The sequence below is a fragment of the Kwoniella europaea genome, chromosome 1 (genome assembly GCF_036810445.1).
Source record: "Kwoniella europaea PYCC6329 chromosome 1, complete sequence".
NCBI classification, from domain to species: domain Eukaryota; kingdom Fungi; phylum Basidiomycota; class Tremellomycetes; order Tremellales; family Cryptococcaceae; genus Kwoniella; species Kwoniella europaea.
Genome location: NC_089487.1, coordinates 6,074,777 through 6,092,087, shown reverse-complemented (window position 1 = coordinate 6,092,087; position 17,311 = coordinate 6,074,777). Strand labels below are relative to the sequence as shown.

The 17,311-nt window shown below is 44.2% G+C and overlaps 5 protein-coding genes across 5 annotated transcripts; 2 read left to right on the top strand and 3 right to left on the bottom strand.

The window, feature by feature from the left end:
* Window positions 1–128: 128 nt before the first annotated feature.
* On the bottom strand, window positions 129–2,219 carry V865_002317 (uncharacterized protein; the record flags this gene model as incomplete). The annotated part of the gene is made up of 3 exons (XM_066226119.1): window positions 129–1,401; window positions 1,467–1,596; window positions 1,790–2,219. 3 exons carry the CDS (start codon window positions 2,217–2,219, stop codon window positions 129–131), a joined length of 1,833 nt encoding a protein of 610 aa, XP_066082216.1.
* Window positions 2,220–3,571: 1,352 nt separating this feature from the next.
* On the top strand, window positions 3,572–5,274 carry V865_002316 (uncharacterized protein; the record flags this gene model as incomplete). The annotated part of the gene is made up of 8 exons (XM_066226118.1): window positions 3,572–3,766; window positions 3,860–3,891; window positions 3,958–4,000; window positions 4,070–4,145; window positions 4,217–4,468; window positions 4,588–4,679; window positions 4,771–4,892; window positions 4,998–5,274. The coding sequence occupies 8 exons, from the start codon at window positions 3,572–3,574 to the stop codon at window positions 5,272–5,274; spliced, it is 1,089 nt and encodes a 362-aa protein (XP_066082215.1).
* Window positions 5,275–5,778: 504 nt separating this feature from the next.
* Window positions 5,779–7,173, bottom strand: V865_002315 (50S ribosomal protein L3; the record flags this gene model as incomplete). Its single annotated transcript, XM_066226117.1, has 4 exons — window positions 5,779–6,123; window positions 6,281–6,392; window positions 6,524–6,780; window positions 6,952–7,173. 4 exons carry the CDS (start codon window positions 7,171–7,173, stop codon window positions 5,779–5,781), a joined length of 936 nt encoding a protein of 311 aa, XP_066082214.1.
* A 736-nt stretch (window positions 7,174–7,909) lies between these two features.
* V865_002314 (uncharacterized protein) lies at window positions 7,910–9,794 on the top strand (the record flags this gene model as incomplete). Its single annotated transcript, XM_066226116.1, has 5 exons — window positions 7,910–8,159; window positions 8,255–8,723; window positions 8,862–9,204; window positions 9,333–9,506; window positions 9,582–9,794. 5 exons carry the CDS (start codon window positions 7,910–7,912, stop codon window positions 9,792–9,794), a joined length of 1,449 nt encoding a protein of 482 aa, XP_066082213.1.
* A 551-nt stretch (window positions 9,795–10,345) lies between these two features.
* V865_002313 (uncharacterized protein) lies at window positions 10,346–17,101 on the bottom strand (the record flags this gene model as incomplete). Its single annotated transcript, XM_066226115.1, has 34 exons — window positions 10,346–10,414; window positions 10,499–10,645; window positions 10,739–10,866; window positions 10,959–11,125; window positions 11,225–11,283; window positions 11,352–11,672; window positions 11,764–11,810; window positions 11,868–11,898; window positions 11,963–12,022; window positions 12,088–12,133; window positions 12,204–12,217; window positions 12,286–12,303; window positions 12,371–12,454; window positions 12,524–12,619; window positions 12,698–12,788; window positions 12,856–12,907; window positions 12,984–13,014; window positions 13,083–13,196; window positions 13,272–13,300; window positions 13,368–13,806; window positions 13,876–14,173; window positions 14,258–14,408; window positions 14,476–14,595; window positions 14,651–14,969; window positions 15,021–15,190; window positions 15,249–15,494; window positions 15,546–15,573; window positions 15,634–15,744; window positions 15,818–15,896; window positions 15,956–15,984; window positions 16,037–16,278; window positions 16,348–16,777; window positions 16,842–16,879; window positions 16,945–17,101. 34 exons carry the CDS (start codon window positions 17,099–17,101, stop codon window positions 10,346–10,348), a joined length of 4,461 nt encoding a protein of 1,486 aa, XP_066082212.1.
* Window positions 17,102–17,311: the final 210 nt, after the last annotated feature.

The window sequence follows — 17,311 nt, the reverse complement described above, 5'->3', positions numbered from 1 at the left end:
TTGAAGTATACTACTAAATGCAGGTATGTATGCTAATGGATATTACAGGATGTGTTGAACTGATCCGTCCTTGTACCTAATCCGTAAATCCGTAAATCTACTCATCCTCATCTACTCTTCATCTAGCACTAAAACCCATCTTCTCTCAACTTGATCATCAACCCACCATAAAACCTTCCCAAATCGAATTTCTCCTTCTTCCTCTTTTCCTTCTCCTTGTTTTCCGATTGTTTTTCCAACGTGGCATCTTTCAATTGTTGTTTACTAATCTCACTATCCTTGTTCTGCCCATCTCCAGGTAAATAATCAGTTACCCAATCGATGATTTGTCCAACTTGAGCTATATCCCATGAATTTGAAGAACTTCCCGTAGGAGATGATCCCGCTTTACCATCATCCTTTATCGATTTTTTCAATTCAAACTTATTCAAAGCTTCTTCAACGGCTGCACCGGGATTCTTTAACGGGTTCGTCGTGAGTCCGATAGACAAGCCGAGATGTTGATTGACACCATGTTTCGAACCATTCTCGCCACTACTAGATTTCCACTCATTCTCCAATTCAGCCGACAAGGCATCCTGCTCTGCTTGTTCTTGTTCTTTCTTCTGTTTTTGCGATTTCTCATCTGAATTACCTAAACCTTGAGGGAATAATCCACCTTCACCTCTTAGATCCCAATGATGACATTCATCGACAGCACCTAGATATTCACCCCATTTGGCCGAACTGACACTGACCAATCCATCATTTCCTTCGTACAACCTTTTCCCGTTGGGGCCATGGACGATATTAGAGTGATCTTCCGCGTATCCATTCTCTGCTGCTGCATCAAGAACTAATTTCGGGAACCATAATGGGTGCAAAACTGACATCTTCGATATCCTCCCTGCGACCGAGGTGTACTTGACACTAGGTGAATCTGGTGTTGAAGGATTAAAGTGATCTCGGAGATATGATGTAGTCAGGTTGGAATATGCTGGAGAATCGAATATCGACAAGAGGTAAGAGGTCAACCCAGATGCGAAACTACTACCGAAGGAAGACTCGACCGCTTCTTTCGTTTCTTGTTTGGTCGGTGGACGCGATAACAAAGGTGATTTCATGGAATAAGGTAAGAGGGCTTTAGTTTTTCCACTAGCTAAAGCGGCTGTTGCGGCAGCTGCAACGGACCCTACACCTATATTGGCGGCACACCAATCCATGAATGGTGATCCACGATGAGGAGTTCCGATGGTGGTGAGTGAAAGTGGTGTGTAGGATGTCGGTTTGATGGTGGATATCAGATATCGACAATCCAGTCCCCCCATCGAATGAGCGACGAAGTTGACACCGGTACCTTTAGGCAAGGTGTCTTTAAGAAATTGGTGCATCTGCTCAGCACGTTCCTGTATTGAACCGGTTCTACGTTGACCATCGTATGTAAGCTATTTTCCATTCTTAAAAGGCAACAAGGAAGTTGAGCTTACCCTTTCACGCCAACTACTACTACATTTGCACCTATCTTATTCCGCAAAACGTCAAGCACGTTCGCCCAATAATGTAATTTCAGAGAGGGGAAAAGGGGTATTGGAGTAGCTGTCGAAAAGCCATATAGACCTGGGAACATACCGTAGGTTAGCATTGATACCCATGACATAATGAAGTCCTCAAGATCCTAACCCAGAAACTGGGAAGTCTGAAAGGCAGACAAGAGGGTGTGATATGAATAGAAGACGAAGGAAGACCCTATAGAGTCAAGTGATGTCTGTCGCACAGGAGAGAGAAGTGAACACGAGAAATAGCAATTCACCATGACATAGCACGACAGTTTCCCTAGGCGGTTGTATCTTGCCTCCCACCATCAACCTCTCGTCATTCATCAACCTAAATATCTCCTTTGGTCCAGGAGGCCATTTGGGATCCGGCGCTAATTTAGGAAACTTTACTTCTTGTCTTTTCCCATTTCTTCTAGGGTCAGAGCCATGACCATGATGTTGATTATGGTGATGAGATAGACGCGATGGTCCAGCTAGAGGTACATCGCTATGCGAAGGAGAAGAGGAAGAATGGGAATCGAGGGATGTTGAACGTAATAGGTGATTGAGTTGATGTTGATGTTGTCTGTAATGCTGTAGGGCTTTCGCCTTTCCCTTTCCTTTGATGGATGGTATGGAATCTACCCACCTATGGACGAGGTATCGGGCCACGGCGAAGTACCGGAAAGGCGAGAGAGCCGTCATGGCGAAGAGAAGTGGGTGGCGATGGGGGAAGGAACGTGTGTTATGGAGTGGAGTATAGGGGGAGTGGTATGGATCAATACACCACGAAGGTGTGAGGTGGGTCCAAAAGAGTGTGAGTGAGTGAGTCGAGGGAACTAGTAATGCTATATCATCAATGTATGTATGTATGATCCGTTTATGGATGATGGGTAGATGTGATGGGATATGAAGGATACTCGTAGGATCCAAAAAGTCGAGAACTTTACTTCTGTCCTTTCTTTCGGTCGATGGAGGTTGTTATGACGTGTTACGGTAAATCTCTGGGAGCCACGTGGTGATCGAATAGATGTTGTCGCAAGTCAATTCTTTGGGGAATAGATCGGATCTCAGATCACCCGCCACAAGGGTACACGATTGTTGGAGGTAGTTTGTTTACGTTGAAAAGCTAATTTGGGCATTTATTTGGATGAACAACGTTCATGATAGGTCATTAGCTTATATACATACCCCTTGATACGATCAGTATAGTGGGGATGGGACATGATCAGGTGATGTCAAGTAAGAGAGGGGCAGGTCATGAAAGGATTTTTGACAACTTCCACTTCCTCATAGCTTGGCGGCTCCCGTGTCAGACACCTCGGTACAAGGTGATTAACAAAACAAACACAACCCCATGCACACCTCTCTCTACCGTATTGGATTCTGGATCCTCTAAGTCACTATGCATCTATCAGCTGGATGACGTTAAGGCGGACCACTCGGTTACTCAACTTCATCAATTTTTCGAGTAGGCCGAAATGGGTGGGAGTGGCAAATGTAGGACATGCACTGGCCTTCTATCAGGGTTCATCCACGTGGGAACCCACGCATAGTCCAAGCCAAGGGAACGCGTTTGTTATTATGTTTTTTTCCATTGTTTTTGGCTTGTCACAGCATGGGCAGGCATTCGCAGCACAGATCATTGCATCGCATCGCATCTCATCATGGCACCGTAATCATATTGTAACAATCATATTGATCAAGCTATCAAACCACAACCATAGGCACTCGCATCTCACAGCAACTTCACCTTTGTATACTCTCAAATCGTCAACTCTCACTCTTTTGCATTTTACTTTAACACTCTTTCTTTGCCAAGTACTCGATCCGAACGACGATCACCGATACACCAAACGGCTTGAAAGGAGGTTTGAAACGGAATACCAATATTTTTGCTTTACAAAAGATCATAGCACAGCACAACGACCTAGCGACGTAATTCTTGACAGTACCACTTGTCTTGACGACATTCATACAGTGCATCCAATCTGTTAATACCTACACATCGGTCTGACTCTTCTTCGATAATACCTCGTTCCCATTCATAAAACAGAATGTTCCCCTCCATACCCTTAGCAGCAGCAGCGCTTGCATTGCTCTCATCGACAATAGCAGCGGACACATGTAATGGACATGCGGAGCTTTGTTCAAGACTATATTCAAACGTGACGTTTATCGGTGCTCACGATAGTTATGCGGTAGGAGATGGCCTGGCAGATAATCAGGATAAGAATGTGACCGCTCAGTTGGTGGGTCGATCCCTTCCCGTTTTTTCGTTTCCCGTTTGCTATATAAACTTAATACTGTCAGTCAGCTGATCGTTGTGAGGTGATGTTGGATAGAACGATGGTATAAGGACTTTACAACTTCAAGCGTGAGTTTGTGGATTTTTCTGGTCATCAAACTGGACGATGGTGTTGACAACGATCTGTCATTTTAGTCATAACGCCAGTGACGGTGTGCATCTCTGTCACACCTCTTGTGTATGTACTATCTCAATCTGCAATTTGACTGAAGTCCTGCTAAATGGATATCTATGGCCATATACATAGTCATTACAAGACGGTGGTTTGTTAGAGGATTATTTCAAAAGTGTCGTAACTTGGGTATCTTCCAATCCCAATGATGGTGAGTCAAGCTGCTCTTCCATTCTCAAACCATGAAGCTTTGGCAACGATACTGACACTTCCACGTGTTAGTCGTAACCATCGTCCTGACCAACCCCGAGAACCTCGCCGTATCAACCTACTCATCCATCCTCACCTCATCTGGAATCGCAGATTACATGTATCAACCTTCCTCTTCCCAGATCGCTCTCAGCGACTGGCCAACATTGGGAGAATTGATAGATCAGAAAAAAACAGTAGTAGCCTTTTTGGATTACCAAGCTGATTTTACGAGTGAACCGAGGTTGATCGATGAGTTTAGTAATATGTGGGAAGACGCTTATAGTGAGTCTTTGACTTCAACCAAACGACAAGGAAATAGATATGCTTTCCGTATTTGTCTATAAGGAGAAGAATGAACACTGATTCTCATTCTGCTATTTTTGCTTGATATGATATAACAGACGTCGTGGACGCCTCGTTCGGATGTTCAGTCAACCGTACTTCTGGTTCACCAAGTTCTCAAATGTACTTGATCAATCATTATTTGGATACCGTAAGTAGTTTCTTCCTCATCTTGATATACTCCTCCGTTCGCTTCGCTTGGCCTCATAATTGCTGACTGTTCTTCCATGCTCGACATATAGTCATACTCCCTTGGAGGTACTGAATTCTGGATACCTAACCAAGATCAATTGAACGTTACGAATAGTGAATCAGGTGACGGAAGTATAGGATTCCATGTTGGAAACTGTGTGTCCTTATGGGGGTAAGTCAACTCATTCCCATCCACTATCTCTTGACTAATTCCACATCTTCACCGCTTTTTGCCTTTCTTAAATCCATAATTGACTTTACCTTACACGTAATATAGTCGAAACCCCAATCACATCCTCTTAGATTTCTACGATGCCGCCTCCAACTCACCATTCAACGTCGCTGCGTCGCTCAACGGCGTGTCTGCACCTACTAACACCGTCACAGCTGGTAGTGGAGCGACGGCAAGCGTGACGAGCGGATCCACGGCCAAAGTATCTCAGTCGAGCTTGAACTCTTCTGCTGGTGGAGAGATCCAGCTGATGAAAGGTCTATGGATCGGAGCGGGTGTGATGTTCGCTGTGCTTGGTGGTGTGGGGAGAGTATTGATGTAATGCAAGCTGGTCTGCAGAACTCTAGATATCGGTAGAAAAGAAGAAGGTAAAAGGTTGGATTGGTGTTTTGTTTATATACTCGCATTGTTAAGATTACAAGGAGTTTTCATTCCGATTGAGACTTTAGATCAGGACATTTAGTGTAGATGACCAATTCTGTTATAACATCCATTCAATCAAAATGCATATGCATCGTACATTCGTATCCACGTTCAGATCGGAGTAAATTGATGTTATGGACAGATCTGATGAGAATTGTGACCATAACAATACATTGTTGATCATTGTCGACTCATGATCTACAGCACTTGGGATACTCTAGAAGAACCTTTGAAACAGATAACCGATATGAGCAGATGGTTGATTGACATAACTTGACTTCCAGGGAAGTTGTGATCAACCCGAAGCCTCAGAATAACAAGTGAGACTATTATCAACACTGTATGATGCATTATCACATGTTATCACGTCCCAACTTATAACTACCCAAGCAAAACAAACTTATTACTTCTCACTCCATCCTTCACCTCTCCACTCCACAACCTCAGGCCAACCTTCCCCCTGGACCCTATCCTTAGTACCAGCAGGAGTAGGCAACCCAGTAAGGTTATTACCTAACCATTGATCTTCTGAATTTCCTTTCTTCAAACTCAACTTAGACTTCGAGATCAAAGCTTTCTTGGAATCTCTGATGGAAATGAAACTATCGTCCGATCCTGGTACTGCACCCCTCACGTATACGAGATTAAGGACTGTGTCAATCTTGTGTACGAGGAGGTTCTGAGTCGTCACGGTTGATGTGCCCATATGACCGGGCATTTTCTTATTGGGGATGACTCGACCTGGGTCCTAGTGGAGAACAACAATATGTCAGTAGACGTTCGTTGATGAATTGATGACCAGGCTGGTGGTCAATGATTGTGCTTCAAAATGCTCTCCAAAGATAAGAGTAGATTACACGAGTGAACAGGATTAAAAGGAGATCAAAGAGCGACCTCTGACCCACCTGATTCTGACCGATGGAACCTCCTGATCGATGCTTGACTGAAACACCATGAGAAGCTTTCAAACCTCTGAATCCATATCGTTTCATCACACCTTGAAAACCTTTACCGATGCTGTGTTGGTATGAAGATTATGTCAGCCCAGGTCACTTTGGCTATGATGATAGTAGATCTCCATGACACCACGGGAAATTACCTTCTCCTCCATCACGAATCGAAACAGAAGGAAAAGAATAAACACCCACGATGTACCCTGCACATCGACATACTGCCCAGGAACAAAATGTCCCGCATTCAATTCTGTCCCCACGGCCAGAACACCATCGTCTGAAACTTGATATTCCTTCAACTTGTATTTCGATTCCACGCCTGCTTTCTTGAAATGACCCAGTTGTTGGGCAGGGGTAGTTTTCTCGGGACGTTTGGAAGCTCCAATTTGGAGGGTGTGGAATGGGGAGGTTGGAGGTGGAGGATTATGTCGGATAACTTGGTTGGCATCAACCTATTGATAAAATATGAGAATGTCAGCAAATAGTACTATGTAGAACAAAGGATGTTGACTGTCATTCTGTAGAAGGATAACATCATATGAGATGTTTCTCCAATGACATAAGAAGATGGATAAAATAAGTTGACAATACGTTGATATGTTTTCGAAGCAACTCTTACTCACCTGCAACACAGTCACGGGCCATCTCCTTCCATCCTGATCCCACAAAGCGGTCATACCTCTCTTCCTAGCTATCAAACCCGTCCTAAGTGTATGAGGTGTCCATTTTCCAACTGGATTAGAAGAGGTCGAGCTTGAAGCTATCGGTTCAACTATTTCGGCAACTGTAGCGAGTCCTCGGGCGAAAGATTTTTGGAAAGTGCGTAGCTGAAGGATAGATCGCATTGTGTGTTGTATTGGCCCGAAGCGAAGATTTAGTCAATATAAAGATCAAGTATAAGGCCCAGCACTCTCTTTCAATCAAGTCCAAGTCGAGGATGGAAAAGTCGAATGAAGCGAGATGAGAGGAAATTTAGGCCCAGAGTGGTGAGAAGCGGTGATCGCCGATTTGCCTGGTTGTTTCATGCTTGTCCCCGTTTGACAGCCAACCATCCATCACACCCACTATGAATCCCTTTATTCTCCATCTCTACCTACGAGAGTATCTCTCTCTTCTGAACAGTCCACAGGTCTGGAATCCGGACATTGCCAACACCAACCCTCGACGTGATCATCGCTGTGCATCTGAACGCTCTTCGCAATAGTTTGAAACGCTACGACCCCTTACATCAGCCTCGCCGCCTAGCTCACTTACTTACCCTTGACGAACAAACACCAACAACCCTGGAATCCGTCGATTATCCCGTCATCGTTTCGTTTTCGGTGCCCGGGCGAATAAAACATCTTTCTCTGTCTCTCTTTTCCGCTTCTTCATATCACAATTCCACTTTGGTTTTGGACTCTTGATCTTTACCTGACGCTACTTTGAATTTTCATCTGTATCATTATCATCCATTTGTCATAAATCGACAATCGCCAGTCGTGTTAAATCACCCATCACACACGTCTTTGCCAAGACCAATCGATCACCTCAACCCCCTTTCACGGTAAATTGGTATCACCAACTCATCAACCCATCAATATGGCAGCTATACCTGTCAATCAATATGGATCAGGACCAGGAGGAGCAGGCAACAGTCCGATTAGCCCTCATCCGCAATCACAGTACGGCGCGCAGATGAATCAGTACCCCACGAGTTCAAGCATGTACGGTGATAATTCGCCTATAGATGGTGGGTATCCACAAGGTATGGGTTACCCCGGAGGAGGTGATAGGGAGTTTGATAGACAGAGTAGGATCGTCAGTCAGCCTGCAGCGTTGTTAGATCAATGTGAGTAAGATATAGAGACCCTTCATACATAAATATCCAAAGTGAGAGAGAAGCAATGGTGCTGATTCTAGATAATTTATGATTGTCTTGAACAGCCCACTTGAGACCAGGTAATCAAGCCGAATTATTATCTCAAGATCGTACCCTCCAGCTATATCGAGAAAACGCCAAGAAGACCAACGATCCAGAATTGATATTTGAATTTTCAGTATTCATGATTGACGCAGCCAAATCGATGGTCCCTCCTGAACTAGAAGCTGATCCATCTCCACCACCAACTACCACTAAACTCATTGAGAAAAGAGAAGAATTGATCAAAGAGGCGACAGCCCTGTTGAAGAGATTGGCAGATAGGGGATATCCAGATGCTCAGTATTTCCTCGCGGACTGTTATGCCAATGGTATAGGGACTGTCAGAGGTAGACAGGATTTCGATAGGGCCTTTCCCTTATTTATATTAGCTGCGAAACATGGCCATCCCGATGCGTGCTATAGGGCGGGGACTTGCTGTGAACATGGTTGGGGATGTAGGAGGGAGAGTGCAAAGGCTGTACAGTACTACAAGTGAGTTGGAACTGTTCGTTTGACAGCTGCTAGACATAGTTACGCATACATTCCTTCATTTTCTCTTGATTCCATCCTTCTCCATCCCGTAGTAGAAGTCCATGTCATTTTTCTAACATATTCCCTTCGTACACGTAGAAAAGCGGCTGTTGCGTTACACCCCGGAGCGATGTACAGACTCGGGACCGCCGAGCTCAACGGTGCATTAGGTCTATCGAGAAGACCTAAAGAAGGTGTCAAATGGTTAAAGAGATCTGCCGAACACGCCACGGAAGAATTCCCTCATGCCCTACATGAACTGGCATTATTACATGAAAGAGGAATCGACAATGTTTTATTTGTCGATTTCGAATATGCCGCTGAGTTGCTGGCTCAAGCTGCTGAATTGGGATATGCACCTTCGGCATTCAAGTTAGGTGAATGTTATGAGTATGGGAAAATGGGCTGTCCGGTTGATGCTGCGTTGAGTATACATTATTACGTGAGTGGGGTCCTTCCATTGATCGGGCATATCAAACACATCCCTACATTCCTGATGAATCCGACATGTGTCGCTCATTGTGATTATTGTCATAAATGCTGACTTACGAATATCTTGCAACTCTACAGAATATAGCCGCTCAGCAGAATCACCGAGACGCATGTTTCGCCCTCACCGCATGGTACCTCGTCGGATCACCTGGAGTATTACCGCAATCGGATACAGAAGCTTATTTGTGGGCTAAGAAAGCCGCTGAGATGGGATTAGCAAAAGCTCAGTATGCTGTGGGATACTTCACGGAGGTGAGTGTGCTCATGATACTACGTTTTTCATCTGTCAGCAATTGCGCTAGGCTAATGTCATCTTTTTATGTGAAGACTGGTATTGGTACCGAAGCGAATCCTCAAGGCGCCATGAAATGGTACAAACTCGCTGCTGACGGAGGAGACAAGCGAGCTACGAAAAGACTTGCCTCGGGATCAAGAGGAGCTGGTGGAGGTGGTGCAGCGCTGGATAGGAGATTGGAAATGGAAGCTATGAAAGAGGAACATCAGGCTAAAGGCGGTAAAGAAGGATGTATAGTGATGTGAGGTGGATGTATGTGGGATGTAAGAATATCGGTGGATTATACAGTATGAGGTGTTGTCAAGGTTCAGATCAAACACGGTCGAGGCATTTCCAATTCTCGCAAACTGGTGGACTGTATTGAACTTCTCAAAACCACCGTTCATTCGATACGAAGAAGAGGGACCTTCTCTTGTAGCCATAAATAGTATAATACGATAAAATAGAATATTCCTTCTTCTTAACATTATGTTTTCCTTTCTTTGTGTTTCTCTTAATGTGGTACTATTCTTCCATATGGTTAGCTTATGGGTTTCTTATCTCTGTCTGTTCGTAAGGCAAGGATTAGTTAGTTTGACAAACATCATGGTTGAGGCTGTACGATAGTTCTTAGTTCGATGCAAAGGTTTCTTTCTGTGCACAAACCATCTTTCTCATCTTCATGCAATGGTGTATATATACGATCAAGCGATATATGCATTGTCTCAAGGATTTCACATATGTAGAGCGACAGGGAGGGTTTGTGAATGCTTTACAAAGTCATACTGATTGAGCACCAAGTGCCTCTGTGGCATCTCTACTCTCTACTGAGTTTAGCCAATCTAGCTTCTTCCTGGATCCTTAGTAATTCTTCTCTTCTTATGTGCTATAAGTACAGTGTATCAGTATCAGCACAATTCCATGCGATACGATATCATAATGTATGAATTTAATCTCAGTTTAATCTCACTTTTTTATCACATAAATCCCTGAAGATGGAATCTTTCTTATCGAAAAGCATCAAAGGCGTATCAAATTCCTCCACTTGACCTTTGTCTAGGACTAAAATTCGATCGTAATACGCCACAGTCTGAAGTCGATGAGCGATAGAGAGTAACTATGGGATGTGATATCACAAGTGAATCAGATATTTGTTTTGTCATCGGATTCCCTCTTATTGTATTGTTCTGCACAGTGTAGAAAGACTCACGGTAATATCTGAAAATTCAGTTTGGATGATACCCTGGATCAAAGCGTCCGTCTCAGGATCGACCGAAGAAGTAGCTTCGTCAAGTAAGAGGATCTTGCATCTTCGTGATAATGCTCTGATAAGTGACACTACGCCAGACCAGACCAAATCAGCCGGTACACCTTTCGCGAATATAACAACAACAGGTGAAGTCGTTTTGTGATTTGTATAGAAAACTCACACAATTGTTTTTCACCTGCACTGAAATTGGCTCCTTCAGCAGCAATACTCGAATCAAGTTTCAATTTGTCTTTCAGAGTGATCGATACTCTAGGATGATTACGGATAAGATTCAAGGCATCGTTGAGCTCGGCGTCGGTTTTTGAACTAGTCGGATCGAGATTGTCCCTGCATCAAAGCCATTCGTCAGATGCCTATCGACAAACGAAGATCCATGGTACATGATGATAGATGAATACTCTTATGGAAGACACATAGCAAACTCACCTGATTGTACCAGCGAACAAAAATGCATCTTGAGGTATAATCGCCAATCTCGATCTCAACTGTACATGACAGTACACAAATCCAGCTCAGTCTCTATAACGTTCCGGTATAAGAAAGAGGAACTTACAGTTTCCAAACCCAATTCTCTCAGATCAACTCCATCGACCTCAATTTTACCTTTATCAATCTCCACAGTCCTAAACAATGCCTGCGCCACACTACTCTTTCCCGCACCTGTCCTACCAATTATACCGATTTTCTCACCTGCCCCAATGGAGAAACTTAGATCTTTGAGGACGTACGGTAATTCAGGTCTATAGCGGAGAGAGACATCTTTGAATTCGATTCTGCCGTTTATCGGCCATTGATCTGGCTTGGGATCGGAATGTAGGAGTGGAGAGGCCTCGGAAGGGAGATTGTTATAGTGATGAAGACGTTCAACGCAATTCTATCATAGGTTTTACGTTTATGAGCCGTCGATACAGCGTATTACTGGACCGAATATTCTTGGGATGATGGACGGGAGGGATAGGACGTACCATTTCTTGTTCACATTCAGCCCAGAGGGGAATAAACAATGTGAAAACTGCAATTCGGGAGAAAGTCAGCTCAAAGAAACCGGCCAGTAAAGGGAGACACCAACTATAAGCCGTGTTCAACGCATATGTCAATACCTAATATGAGACGATTAGCGATGTATATATCTTCGGTAGATCAAGTTCAATGTGAGTTACACACCACCCCAAATCTTTCAGGTGAGACATGCTCTCGTTGTACAACCCCGATGATACCGATAAGCTATTCACAAGAAAAGGGTTATTATCATTCTGACGCGATCATCAATAGATGAAGAAAAGGCTTACTAGGATGATGCTCTGACTTAACGCATCGAGACGAACGGAAAGCCATCTTGATAAACCGACATTATCAGCACTAGTCCGTTGTTATGTGTATGACAGGACAGGAAGTGTAATCTCACCGTTGACAAGTCAACTATATATGAGATGCTCTGGCAAATCAGCCTCTGTAACATTACGATCAAAGTTTACTCTGGCACTCACAGTTAATATGTAAGCTTGCTGAAAGGCAGGTGAATATACGTTAGTAGGAGATTAGGCAATATCAGTCAAAGTGGTCTCAGCTCACCTGTTCCTTGTTCAAACCGTCCCTCAAGCGATCTTGGAATTTCTGCTGTTGTCCGAAAGCTCTTATGACCGCATGACCCGCAAGCTGTAAAGAACCAAGTGAAGCGTCAGTCTCGACCTGCAATATATTTGCTGGTGATTAAAGTGAACTCACTTGCTCGCTGAAAGAAGTGTACCACTCGCTTCGTACGAGCGATCGAACCCGCTTTAATTCTCTTGAAGTTCTCGTGTAAAATGCCGTACACAAATACTGCATATTATCATCACATCAGCCAGCATACGTGAGTGGCGTCCTTGATAATAGAAGAACATTGTAAATTATACTGACAAAGGCACAGCCAAGAGGGATGAACATTAGTCCCAACCATGGATAAGTATATATGATCAAACCCATCGTTCCGAGAATGATCAAAGTGTTGCTTCACAGTCACAGGTCAGTAAGTAGCGGATGCGCTAGTGCAGTCCAGTATATCGTCCTGTACACACCTTAAAAGCTGATACCAGATCAAGGAGAATCGATCGTCAAGGATACGTATGTCTGCAGTTATTCAGATGTTGATCAGCCCAGAAGTTCTCATTGATATCTCTGTGAGATCATGGACTACTTGACTTACCTTTTGAAAGTCGACTAATGATCCTTCCAGTCTAGTAAAACAAAAAAGTAGGCTTTGTCAATACCAAGTCCATATCCTCTTGATAGCTTGATCACTCACCGGGGTTCGATCATGCCAAGCGGTAGGACTTCGCATGACAGCTGTCCAACCGCCATTGAACATATTGAGAGACGCTCTCATTGCCGCCAAAGCAATCCCAAAGACTGTTCCGAACTGTATGCGCGAGGCAATCTCAGGGATGTTAGAATAGGGCTCTGTGTAAATGGAGCACTGAGGGTCTTGACCCACATTGAAGAAAGCTTGAGCAGCACCAAGACCTAGGATCATCTGGAATCAGGATACCCTGTACTGCGCATCACCCAATGAGAAATATGGGATACATACCACCGTAAACTCCCATATATTCTCCTTGGGAGAAACCACCAATGGTATCTCCCGTCCAGTAACCCAAGAAAAGGGAATTACCAATCGCAGAAGCTTGAGTGAGTAATAGAAAACTTGCACACGTGAGAACGTAGAAAGGTGAATTCAAGGCTTGAAAATATGCTTTGTAAGTTCCCCAAGATACATTACCTGTAACTCTTTCTTCATCTTCGAATTCTTTGTCGGGAATCGTCTTCGGGGCTTTATGAGGATGAGATTCTTCATCTTCGATACTGTCATCATCTTTTTCTGAACTCATGGAGGACACAGGTTTGTCAGGATTTTTCGAAGCGATTTCGGTATCGATCTGTTCGGTTGGATCGGCTTCTTGCTCTTGTTTCTCAATTACTCCAAATTCATCCATCAGCGTTCTGAATATTCCATCGGTATTTCGCAATTCCTATATTACAGACACACATATATCAGAGTGTCTACAGTATCTTAACGTTTAGGCAAGAATATCACTTACAGTGTAACTACCCTGTTGGACGATCTGACCTTCATTCTCTGACACACGATCTAGAACCAGTACCAAATCCGCTTTGGGTAAAACATCCAGATGATGAGTGACTAGTATCCTCGTTCGATTGGCAAATGGTCCATTTAGAATACAATTCTCTAACAGATGATGGCCCACGACCGCATCTACGGCTGAGAGGGGATCATCCAAAAGGACAATATCAGATGAGTTATATGATGCACGAGCGAGGCATAGCCTTTGTCGTTGACCACCCGACAAAGTTATACCTTTTTCGCCAACTTTCGTTCTATACAGGTGAGATCAAATAAGCTAGACGGCCAAGGATGCAAAAGATTAAACTGTTTCAGAAAGAAAAAGAGAAAAGACACACTGATCTCCTTGTTCCCACATCTTTATATCGCTTTTCAAGGCACAGGCAAAGATCGATTCTTCGATTCTCGCTGGGTCTACTTCATGCTGCAACGATGAGAAGGTGATGTTATCACGAACTGTTCCGGACTGCACCCAAGCTTGCTGAGGTACTGCGATAAGCACGACACCTTAGCCATTAAACATCGTTATAACTTCCGAATGAAGAGGTTCACACACCATAGCTGACAGTTCCACCAAATTTCACATACCCATTCAGCTTCTTCACTTCGTTGATCAAGCCGTGTAACAGAGTTGATTTCCCAGTACCGACTCTCCCAACAACACATACCAGTGCGCCTGGCATGCAGAAGCCCGTTAAGCTCTGTACAAGCAAGGTTAGGACTTTACATACCTCGAGGGATCTTCACATCAACGCCACTCAGAGCGAAGGGTACATCTAAATCCTGTTCATCGGGATCTACATCCATAGCCAATCCAAGCTTCTTCCGCTTCTTGGTTTTCTCCCTTTCGATTTTTGCGTCTTCCCTCTTCTCCGCCCTGGATCGATTGTCCAGCTCTTTGTCTTTGCCGGATTGCCCATTTGGGCAGGAAGCTTTTTCGTTTGAATCATTTTTGAATTTGGGAGATGGATCGTACCGGAAATCCGCCTTGACGTCTATGCCAAACTTGGCCTCAGGATCGATATCTAGAGAATCGACTAACTCTTCCGCCTGTATGAACCTCATCAGCTACGGTTGATGTGCAAATGCACATTGACTTACCTTCAAGGTACGGCTGACTCTCCCTAGGGATACAGTCATATCCCCTATGGCAGCGAGAGTCATGGGCAACAGGGAGATGGGAACTCGGATGACCGAAAACCATTGTAGACCCGAGAAGATGACCGCAGCTGTTAACTCATGACCTGACAGCGCATAAGTGACGAAGGTGACTGCAGCATTTGAGTCAGCTCAGAGTCTCGCATGAAGGCAAGGTTCAGGTATACTGACGAATGGCGGCAAAAATAGGTATGACATTCAAAATTGCAGTCATAACTCCTCGAAGCAATCCCTTATTTCGCAAATTCCGTAATTCCTTTCGGCGGATATCAGATACTTGAGTCCCGAAATACCTTTCGTAAGCGTATAATTTGACGGCTCGTACATTGTTGAGGATTTCGGTGAGAAGTCGAACTCGTTTATCGGTGTGTTGTTCTTGTCGATCACTGAATACCATGGATTTTCGTACCATCCACCCTGATCCGTAGATTAGCAGACTGGAGGGAGAAAATTAGATATAGAACTCACATTGAGAGGGGCTCGCAATAGCCAGAATCTGTAATTGGGTCAGTTTCGGTAATTATACGCAGGAAGAATTCTCAAATACAACACTTACTCCCACACCAACTAATGCAGAGTAACCAAGATTATATATCAAGAGGGCAATACCAGTTGTCAGAGTTATGGGATCTATCACGAGGTTGGCGAATGTTGACATCGCCCATTCCTGAACTGTTTTAGCTTATGATGATATTCGATGGTAGACACTAGGATTTGAATTATCACAAGACTTTACTCACAATGATGCTACAATCTGACGAAACCAGAGTGAACAGTCGACCATTGCTCATTTCATTCCTGGATTTGCCAGACAATCGCCTGAACATGCTGCCTATCAGCATACTGGTCGTCCGATACCGAGGGGTAAAGCAGCTCACATGGATTTACGACCGATCATGTCGATCAGCTAAATATCTTGCGGTCAGATATATCCCATATTCAGCTTGTGCCGGACTCACCGCCATGCTCAACCTGGAGCCCATGATGAACTCCACCTGATCGCCTTTGAAGAACAGTAAACTCGCTGAAGACTGCATGACGTATAGGGCTATTGCCAATCCGATACCTCGACCAATACTGTCAGGTCGAGGGATATCATCTGTTAGTGTGCCATTGCTTCGAGCCTGGTAATAAGTGTGTGCAGTGGTCAGATGTTCAATCAGTTCTTTCGTCACCAACGGCGCTGTCACTCTCAAAGCCTCTAGACAAAGCTCAATGTTTTATCAGTATGGTTTCCGGCCTTCCAAAATGTGAAGATGGACAAACTCACGTCCGGCAATTGACAGGGCCACTGCAGTCCAATATTGAGGCCAAAGCGAGAAGTAGATAGCTCGCCATAGACTCATGTCGTACTCTCTATCATTTTCGATAGCGAGTTGATCGTAAGCAATCTTTTGGGCTTTCTTCTTCCCGTATAGTTTGACATGTTCAGGATGTGGCTCTCCCAGTCTGGGTCGAGGTGTCTCATCCTGATCTAATCTTGGCTCGATTTGCTTCTTCTCAGCATCAGTAGTCTGCGAAGGGACTTTCAAGTGATGTTGTGAGGCTTCCTGTTCATCAACTTTCTCGCTGAGTGGTTGGGTGAAATTACTACCGGACCTGCTAGCTGGTGAGGACTCGGATATCGTTTTGACGGGCACCTCGAATCGACGGGAAGGCGGCATTCGATGCATGAAGTGCTTCTGAAGTCTCTCTGCATTCTGCATTCTTGAGATCAGACTGAATCTCACGGATCGAAGAGATACAGGATAGAAGGATACTCACTGTTTTACTCGTCAATTCATCATTAAGAGACCATAGATCTGAAAGTGCCCACATCAGCATAGAGGTCAATGTTAGTCATTGGATCAAGGGAAAGGAGACCGACCTTCAACTTGTAATGGTCGAGAATAGCCGACTTTCAGTATGGGTGTGATCCACGTATACAGGAAGCTGGATACGATGTTGGCTTTTGCGAGGGGGATCAATTGGCCCTCGAAGACCGCTTCAGGCGCTTCAGAAGGTCTGTAGAATGGTATAGGCATCGAGAAGCGATTTCACACCAAGTGAAGAGTGCTATTCAGTTTCGATTTCAAGTTTTGTTTTGATAGGAAGACGGTATCAATGTTGTGGATACGTGGGAGCAACGGGAAAGATTCGGAAATCGGATTGGGATTGGGGAAAAGATGAATTCTATTTCAATTGAGACAAAAACGAACCATTGCGTTAAGAAGGATCTGGTGTCTAGAGGACTT